The sequence below is a fragment of the Diabrotica virgifera genome, chromosome 10, assembly GCF_917563875.1.
Source record: "Diabrotica virgifera virgifera chromosome 10, PGI_DIABVI_V3a".
In the NCBI taxonomy this organism is placed as follows: Eukaryota; Metazoa; Arthropoda; class Insecta; order Coleoptera; family Chrysomelidae; genus Diabrotica; species Diabrotica virgifera.
The window spans coordinates 65,748,647-65,758,789 of record NC_065452.1 but is presented as its reverse complement, the minus strand read 5'-3'; the positions used below and the strand labels follow the sequence as shown (position 1 = coordinate 65,758,789).

Here is a 10,143-nt window from a genome sequence, read left to right as displayed (position 1 = left end):
ATAAGGACCTCTTTTTGAAGTAAGTGTGTGCAAAAAATCGAATCGGAATATTTTACCTAACGGGGCTGGCGATAAAGACTGGTCTATTAAGTGAATTCATAAAAATACTTTATATTTTGAATTATTGTTTATTTGGAAAATTATCATTATTTATCGTCTTAAATACATTGTATTAATTTTGTTGTAGTTGTAATTTATAAAATTAGAGTGCTAATAATGCGACTAAAGTGATATGTTTATCATTGTTTGTTTTTTTGTTTTTCGCGTGGGTATATATTTGCAATTATGTACAATCTAATCTAGAGATTATCCACGCTTTTAACAAATAATAAATATTAATAAAAACAGTTGTGAATTTATTTTTAAATAGAAGTACTAGTACGCGTTTTACAATAATTATTTTAGTTGATTTTGTAATTTCTACTTGAAAATTTGCTTAAATGTATGCAACTAACATTGCAGAACAAAAAGGAAGTGACATTTTTTATGCTAATGAAAATTTAATCTCTTACGTTGTGTTAATATATAAAGAAACCGGTCCCAAAATCGTTTAGTCGAATATAGATTGTTCATATTACTATAATATTATTATGTGGTAAAGATATAAATATATTCTGACGTCACACAAAACGTTATTGATGTCAACATTAAAAAACGCCTGATGGCGTCGCATTTCTCTTTTGTTCTGTAAACAAACGATGGAAAAAAATTTTCCCTGTTCTATCCTTTCAAGTGTCGAACCTTGAGGTACACACACGATATATTTTTTAGTTTGATTTTTTTCATAAGTGAATAATCAAACTAAAATAGCGCTTTACTACAAGGCATCCTGGTAAGCACTGAAACAAAATGACCTTAATGTTTTGACATAATTTTTTGTGAATGAAAAAGGTTACAAGTTTTTGTTGTAGGTTTTAGGCCTTCTCCTACTTTTGCTGTTACCCTTTTTTTAACTGAAGCTAAAGAAAGCGGTGGAATGGTTACTGGTCTCTACTAATTAAAGAAGAATCAACAGCCATGGACAAAACGGTCAAAAGCAGGGGATGGCCTTTAACAGGTGCTAAGTGTAACATCAAACCATTACTATTTGATCTCGAGGAAGCACTTTCTGTAGAGAACACCTACAGGCCCAGTGTATTAGCAATTCAATATAACGTTAAACCAGGAGAAGTTACTCTCAAGTCCAGGGATGGTATTGTACATCTTCTTCGTTTCCTGAAGTCTTGGTTTGATACCCCAGAACAAGTCTTTTTTGTAGCCGTCGGCTATCTGGATGCATTTATAGCACGTATAAAGGTAAGTCTTTACTATTCTCTACTACATACACAGAACTGTTCTCTACACTTTCTGATGCAACTTAAGAATTATTAACCCATTCGCAGATACAACTGCATGTGCAGACACTTACAAAAGGAAATGACTGTCTGCATATAAAAATGTGTCCATTCGAATACAAATATAATGTGAAAAATTGATAAAGCAGTGTTCTTTATTATACTGTAGTCTCCAACTAGTTATGTTTATTTAATATTTTAATTATTTTGAAATCATATATTTATGACCTCTTAAACTTTTATTATTTATAAGTTTTTGTTTCCTGACAACATTGTTCATAATAGATCCGTTCAAGGTTTCTTCTCTTTTAAGTACCATCATTCAATTTAGAATCTTTCTATGCTAGTTTGTATGTTTTTATTTTAGTCAATCAAACTACACTCTATTTTAAATGTTAGAATCAGTACCGTTGTATATTACAACAGCGATAATCCTCTACAAGTACCTACCTGCCTAATACTACCTTTCATGGCTGATGCCGTGAAGAGTGGCAATATTTTCAAGAAGATTCTCATTTACTCAGTTTGTATTGGGGTATCCTTCGTATACTGAATCTCATGTCAGAAATACGCTGTAACTTGATATTAGTGAATAATTGATAAATGTGTTTTATAAACATATTGTGGTTAATTCCCAAAAAAAAAGTAGTAAATGATATTAAAACACTACAAAAAAATAGGAGAACAATATTGTTATTTGTCATTCTCTCAGACGTCCACACAATTATTTTTTATTTAGAATTGTTTTAAAATTTATAAACCAGCACAGTGGCTGATCCAGGGGAGGGCGATGGAGGCGATCGGCCCCCCGTCTCAAACCAAGTTATGTAGATTATAAAGACATTCATTTATTCATTTATTTTTCATAGAAATTTAGCCAATTGGCCCCCCTCTTGACGATGCTGGATCCGCCACTGAACCAGCATATAACGCAGTGCTGTAAAATTATCATCAATCAGCCCTGATTTGTTCATTGTTTAACATAGCAACCTTCAGATATTTCCATATTCTATTCCTCTGCTATCCAATTTGACATTATTCTTTTGAGGTTGTTGGTCCATCGCAGGCTGGTCTTCTTTGGCATCACTTGTCTGCCAGTGGTCTCCTTCCATAATATCTTGCACTACAGTTCGTCTACAGTTTTACATATGTATATTTAATATGGAAAATATTAACCAAAATTTTACTTATTCAAACTTCCATACAGTTTTGCATAGTTTTATATATTTTAATGTGCAAAACATTAACCAAAAAGTTACTTATTCAAACTAAATACATTATGTATTCAAACCTGAATATTTATTGAGAAATAGATTCAAAACTTGAAACATTTTTTGTAACAAAAGCTATTTGGAATTTGGAAACCATCTCTCCACAAGCTATCCATATTTTTTCCATTAAAACTCAAGTAATAATGTTTTCAATAATTCTTTGTTTATTCACTCTCTAATTATTATGTAGGACTATACATGCTGTTCTTTGTTTAAATATTAATTACATCACCTCTAGAAGTGGGTCAAATGAAAATAAATTTAAATAAATTAGCATTTTACAGAAATAAAAATACGCGTATAATAATATTGTAATAAATAATATTGTAGAACTGTGAAAGTTTTGGTGACATACATGAAAATATTTAAATATCATCCTTGATGAAAATTTGTTTTCAATAGCACCATGCACCATAAAATATCTTTTATATGAAGCAAGAAAGTTTTGCAATCTACTTCAAAATTATTAATATCTTTTTATTTTTAAACTAACAAGAACTAACAAGTTTTATTATCATAAATTATATCACAAATACCAAAAATTTCCATATTATTTATGAGTCACAAAATTACTAAATCAAAAAACCTAATATCAAGATCAGACTTGTCTGAACTTCAATTGAATTGTTTAAAACTGTGAAAGATTATAAAGATTACATATTTTGTTATAAATTCAATATGATACGGAACTCATTATCAAAGTTGTTGACCTATATCAAACAAAGGATTATAGTTTATCAACCTTACATGTTTTGGATTATTTTTGAACAATGATAATAACATCAACCCAAAATAATAGATCTAATTTAGGTTAAGGATTTTAAAGCTTTTAACAAGATGATGTTTTTACTTAGTAATTTTTCTTTGATAGAGTAAATTAGACTACTACTATTCTATGAAGGAACTTTAGAGGTAGAGAATACAGCCACTTACACGTAGTTGAAGACATGAGTGGATAAAGGTGTCATGTTGCATTTTCAAAGTTTTGAATAAAAAATTACAAAACACATTTTGTATTGGAACTTTGGAACTTTTTTATGTTGTACCAATGAGTGAGACTCTAATAAATAAATGGTTTTAGACTATTTTTGTTTTCAACTTCAGTTTCAGAACCATTGTTAATTAATTGTTGTTAATGTCTTTATTTTTTGCACATCTAGAGGGTAGGTGACTGATCAGGCGGTAGTTTAGATCTGTGAGGATGTCCTTCTTAGTAATTGACAAAGACTAATATGTCTTTGTACACACATATGACAAATGAATAATGGAAAAAGAAAAGTATTTTCAAAGTGTGTAAAAATATTTAGTTCCTAGCTGAGGGATTTCTGTTTACAAAGGCATCTTTAGAGCAATGATCAAAACCTGTAAAGTACCACTACTAAAGAGGGATGCCATTTTTTATGGAAAAAATTTATTATAGAATTCTGCTTCCAAGTTAAAAAAAACTTAGAGGATGGTTGAAAAATTTATTTAAAATTGCCTGCTATATCTTCTGAGCCTTCAGAAACTATTGGAATATTTGTTATGTCATGGTTAGTGGCATGTTTTTTGTATAGCATGTGTAGTAAACTTTCATTATTTGTGTTATTTTTTCTTTATCTGATATTACTGTACCTTCTGGGTCACGGAGTTAATAAATATCTTGTTTTTTCTACTGTTCTAGATTTTTTCTAAATGATTTTAAGCTTTTATTTGGGTCTATTATTTCCGAAATAGTTTCTGTATTAAGTATATGTTTTTTCATACATCATAATTTCTTCTCTCTTTGGATATTTTATTGTTTATTCTTCTATTCTACTGTGGCTTCCTATTCGGTTCATCTTCATTTTTCAATAAGTTCTTTTGTGTGTCGACTTATTTTATCAGATGTTTTTTTCTTTCTACAGCGTCTACAAGCACTTATTTATTTCCTTTGGGTGATGTGTCTCCTGCCATTTATTAATACTTTTCCTCTCATAGCTTGATAGTCACAGTCTACGTAAACTCAATACATATCTTACACGATTTTTCTTTTCTACTAGGCATTATGTAAATATTATGTTCCAGTGTAGCAGTCTGCAGGCAAGTTGTGCTTCTTTTGCTTCTTATAGCCAATCTGTTCCAACTCATTACTAATTCTTCTTAATGAATTTTATTCGGGATTGCATAGAGCTCCAGGTAAATGTTCTAATCTCTAGCTATAATGTTTTCTTTTTTTTTTTAGGTACCAGAAAAGTACTTGATGTGTCTTGCATTTGCTTGTTTCTTCATAGCTGCCCGTGAAGAGCAACTTGACATTCCTTTAAGCACTCTGATCTACATGGCTAGGTGCAATTTTACTTTCCAAGACGTACTAAGAATGGTGGACGTTGTTACAAACAAGCTCCAATTAGGGTCCAAAATCACTACTATTGGAGATATTCTTCGGCTGTATATCCAGTTTTTAGGAAGCTGTCACTCAACCGTAAGGTAAAAATTATAAGACTGACAATTATTGTTCGCTGTAAAGAATTGTAATTTAATTAATTAACACATTCCGTACAGATGGCATACATGTGAGCCACATGATGCCTTCACCAATGGCGGACGCGCACATGTATGCCATTGATTATACACATTTCTAAGATGTTTTTTTTCTGTTCAGAGTATAAGTCTTCAGACATCCGCACGTAATGTGTTAAAGGATCAAATAATAAATACAAATGATGTGAATATTAGCCAGGGACAAATTGTTTTTATTTTATATTCTTGAAATTATTTTTGAAAAGATAAAATGTATGTTTATGCATAATGCATAAAATATGAAAATGTAAGTAAAAATCTTCTAAGTAATGCCAAGTGGCTGGTATATATTTTGTTTTATGAATGTTTATTACAAGTCCCATAGTTTTGAAGGTTCCAAAACTCGCCCTGTATAATAAACCATGGGAGCAGACACTTTTTAATGGGGATTTAAACATCCCCATATGCGTTTCCATACTAGGTAAGAGTATGTTCTCATGACTCATTCTATATAATTCAAAATATCTTGCCAAGCGGATATTATATCTTGCTTGTTTGTTAATAAAGTTCCCTCTGCCTATTTAGTGAGTTGTGTTAGGTTTATATCTTGTTCTTGTGAAATTAAATTGTCTATAACACATATATTTTAATACCCTGAAGAGGTTTTAAATATCTTTCAGTTATTTTCCTGTTCAAGGTCTTCATACAATACTACCTTTTCTTGTTCTGTTTTCTCTTCAATTTAAACGTGGGCGTTGATTTTCCCCTTATTCTTACAGTCTAACCTGCCATATCCGTATCAATGTGGTGACAGACCGATCCGGATATGAAAAAATCCGGATATCAAGACCACTACTTTTACAGTCTCTGAAACGTCTTCTCCTTCATACATTCCAGTAATCAACGCTGTCAATAACTTTCGTCGATAGACACGTTTTATAGATTCTATAATACATTATTTTGCCATCTTTTAGTTCTTTTAGTGAGTTGTCCAACAGCAGGACTGCCTTTCTCAGTAGATTTCGGTAGATCTGGATGGCGCAGAACCGTCTGGATATGGGGAGGTCCAGATATGACAGGTCCGGATATGGCAGGTTGTACTGTATTTTACGTATTAGGTGGTTGATGGCTTTGAAGTCTTTTACAGCTTTCCAACAATGAATCCGACCTCAAAGGTATGTTAATTTTCATGAAAGCTGAAGTAGAATGTGTCCCTTTCCACCTCATCTACTATACATCTGTTATGTCTAACTTATATTTCTCAAGAGTGTCCTTAATGCACCTGTTCGGTACAATATTCAGATGTTTCATGCTCTTATTTCATGCTCTTATTTCATTTGCCATACATCATTGTAGAAGCCGTCCGGTCCTCCCCTTAGTAAGATGACATAATCAATATATTTTTCAGGATACAGGTGATTAACGTGTAGTCCAACCGCTTTATGTAAGGACCTTACTTAATGTTCTTCACCTCTCATTAGCCCAGATAGTGTTTCCTACTGGTATTAGTTTCTCGCAGTCTTCCACAGGGTTACTTCAATAGGGTGCATCGAAACAGACGAAAAAAAATTTTTTTTGCTATGGAAAAGTAATACCTCACAAAAGTTGCCCAATCAACTGTTTAGTATTTTGGTAAAATCTGGTCGAAATTGGAAAATATCTTCTGCCCCCCAAGACAATTAAAAATTGGGGTACATCGAAACAGGCGAAAAAAAAAATTTTTTTGCTATGGAAAAGTAATACCTCACATAAGTTGCCCAATCAACTGTTTAGTATTTTGGTAAAATCTGGTCGAAATTGGAAAATATCTTCTGCCCCCCCAAGACAATTAAAAATTTTGAAATAATATTAACAGACAAAATAATTTTTCGAAAATGTAATACCTCACAAAAATTTCCTAAAACACTATTTAGTATTTTAAAAAAATTGCGTTGAAATAAAAATATATTTTCTGCCCCCCCCCCTCACGGCACTCAAAATTTGAAAAAATACATTCAAAGGCGCATTTTTCGTTGTAACGGAAATGTAATACCGTTGATTGATAAATACGGAAAGATACGAAAGCCTATGCATTATTTTGTTGTCTTTAAAACCTGCCTGTATAGTGGCGCGCCTAGCTTAAATTTGTTGGAACTAGCCTTAGAGGGAAGTGTAAAATTCCCCCTACTCAAGGAACTAGCCAAGAACACGCGGTTATTTTGCATGGCCCGTATTCAAAATTTTAACGCAGCAGTCACTATCATATTAATCTGTATTATTTTTTTTTATTTTTGTTTCTGCAAAAATGTTGGAAATATAAATTGACTATAGAGTTTTTTTCACTAGTCTTGACCTCACAAGTAAATACTTTTCGAGTTATTTGCGAGTGAATATATTCATTTCTCAAAAAATAGTACGTTTTTAGACGGATTTTCGCAAATAACTAAAAAAGGAAGTATTTCACCAAAAAAACATTCAAAGCAAAAATACAGCTTATCAAAAAGTGAAAAAAATGTTTTATATAAATATGACATATTATGAAGTCGTAGACCCAGTAAAAGCAGAGTTGTAGCTAATGAAAAGTAGGTTCTTATTATTTGTCAAATTCAAAATTGAATATTTCTACATGAAATAACCAAAAAATTAAGAACTTTTCGGGGAAAACTCATCATAACTTTTTTAAAAAGTTTAAAAACAGCTTTATTTTTTTTGAGTTTCTAGTATCAGAAGTAAACAAGTTGCGCACAAAATAAAGTTGATCCCTTTTTTTTGTAAAAAAATCTAAAAATCACCTCTTAATTAGCATCTCAAATGAAATTAATCAGTAGCGCTTCATAAGTTACTTTACGTATGTATGCTTATTATAGAGGATCTGTAAGTTTCATCGGTTCAAAGTGCTTATTTTTGAAAGGCTGTAGTTGAAAGGACTTCAATGAGTCACTAAACACGAGTATATGCAAATTCGGAACAGCCATATCTTAACCAATTTTTGTATTACAGTAAAACAAAATATTCAGAAAACCAAAACCTTTACACTTTGGGATATTTCGTATCACTGATAATTAAAAAATTATTTAAAAAAAAAAGGCATTTTTTTCAAAATAAAAAAAATACTGTAAAACTAAATTTACGATTAAACTTACAGATCATATGTATTATAAACAATACATAAGTAAAGTCACTTGTGAAGCGGTAACAATAATTTGATTTTATTCGTCTTGAGGGGCCAAACGAAAAACACAAACTACTTTTTTTCTTTTTAAATCGTGTTCTGTTGTGATTTATAGCAAATTTATAGCATCTCTTTCGAAATAAAAATTTTATGCAAGTTCCCTTTTAGAGGGTGATTTTCACGCTTTTTTAAAACTATTTGTACAAAAAAGGACCAACTTTATTTTCAGCGTAATGTGCTTACTTTAATGCTAGAAACATTTTTAAAAACAAAAACAAAGCTTTTTAAACACTTTTAAAAAGTTGCGATGAGTTAGCAAATTTATAGCATCTCTTTCGAAATAAAAATGTTATGCAAGTTCCTTTTTAGAGGGTGATTTTCACGCTTTTTTAAAACTATCTTTTACAAAAAAGACCAACTTTATTTTCAGCGTAACGTGCTTACTTTAATGCTAGAAACTTTTTTAAAAACAAAAACAAAGCTTTTTTATAAACACTTTAAAAAAGTTGCGATGAGTTTTCCCAGAAATGTGCTTTATTTTTTGGTTATTTCACGTTGAAATATTCGATTTGGAATTTGACGAATAAGAACTTACTTTTTTAGCTACAACTCTGCTTCTACTGAGTATAAAGACTTTATACAGACATTTTTTTTTTAATTTTTTATAAATTATATTTTTATTGACTACTCTTTTCGATAAAATACTTGCTTATTGTGTTATTTGCGTAAAACCGTCTAAAAACGTGTTTTTTTTTTGTTAAAAAACGAACATATTCACTCTCAAATAACTCGAAAAAATTAGCTTATTGAAAAAACTCGATGGAACAAAACTTGCTACAATTAATAAAAAATAACAGTAAAAAAAATTAAAAAAAATAATAAAAAAAAACAAATTAACAATACAAAAAAAATACAACAAAAAATACAAAAAAAATAAAAATTTACAAAAAAAAATGAACAACCAAAACAGAGTATTATTTAGATAATTGTAGATAATAATGTTAGTTTGTTATGTATTTAGAGTTAGTAAGTACAGAAAAAATTCCTCTGATTGAAAAATCAAATTTGTTTGTTTTTAAAATAACAAAATGTCTGGCTAATTGGCTTGGCCAAGGCCATCAAATTCACAAAAAAAAAATTAATCAGTTTATCTACTTGATAGATACTAGATAGTATTAGACTTATTGATATTATAGCTACCTAGCCTTATACAAAGTGGATTTAGAAAGTCCACATCTACATTAGACAACCTAGTGGATATTGAATCTGTAATTCATGGGTCATTTGGATGTGATAAAGTATGTTTGGCTTATGGCTATCTTTTATTATATTTTATAACGCGTGCCATTTGGGGATTAGATATAAAAATTCTATTAAGTTGGTCAATTCCAGGAAATATAAAATTTATTAATAATTTCCTATATAGACGAAACTTATTCGAATAAATAACGTTCTTTTAGACTCAAAAATCCAATTAAACGACATTCCTCAATGGTCTACTCGTTGCACTTTTCCTTATTGCCATCAATGACATCGCTAAATCACTTAACCCACTAGTCATTTAGAAATTAGAGAATTGGTCAAACACTACTGGCCTAGAATTTTCTCCCACTAAAACGAAAACAATAATCTTCAGTAAAACTCCAAAGAAGCACATACTACCAAAAATCTACCTAAAGAATTTCTTCTTCTACTTTTTCTTTTATATAGGCAGTACTGCCTGTTTTTCTTCAACGGTGCCTTTCATTCTGTCCCTAAATTGTCATTCCATCTTTTCCTTGGGTGTCCTATACTTCTTCGGCCTAACGGTGACTTGTCCCTGGCTATTCTTACTATCCTTGATTCAGACATCCTGCTTATGTGTTGATTCCACTCTTCTTTTCTATTCTTTACCGGACATCATAGG

General features: G+C 30.7%; 1 protein-coding gene across 2 annotated transcripts in view; it reads left to right on the top strand.

Moving 5' to 3' along the window:
* Positions 1-328: 328 nt before the first annotated feature.
* The window catches only part of LOC126878681 (cyclin G), a 51,267-nt gene continuing 41,452 nt past the window's right edge, over positions 329-10,143 (top strand). For both annotated transcript variants that reach the window (XR_007695733.1, XM_050641536.1), the window contains exons 1-3: positions 329-832; positions 912-1,296; positions 4,809-5,053. Coding sequence is in view for 1 of the 2 variants with exons in the window: in XM_050641536.1 (XP_050497493.1) it covers positions 1,018-1,296; positions 4,809-5,053 (524 nt within the window). In the remaining variant the exon portion in view is untranslated. The remainder of the gene's footprint in view (positions 833-911; positions 1,297-4,808; positions 5,054-10,143) is intronic.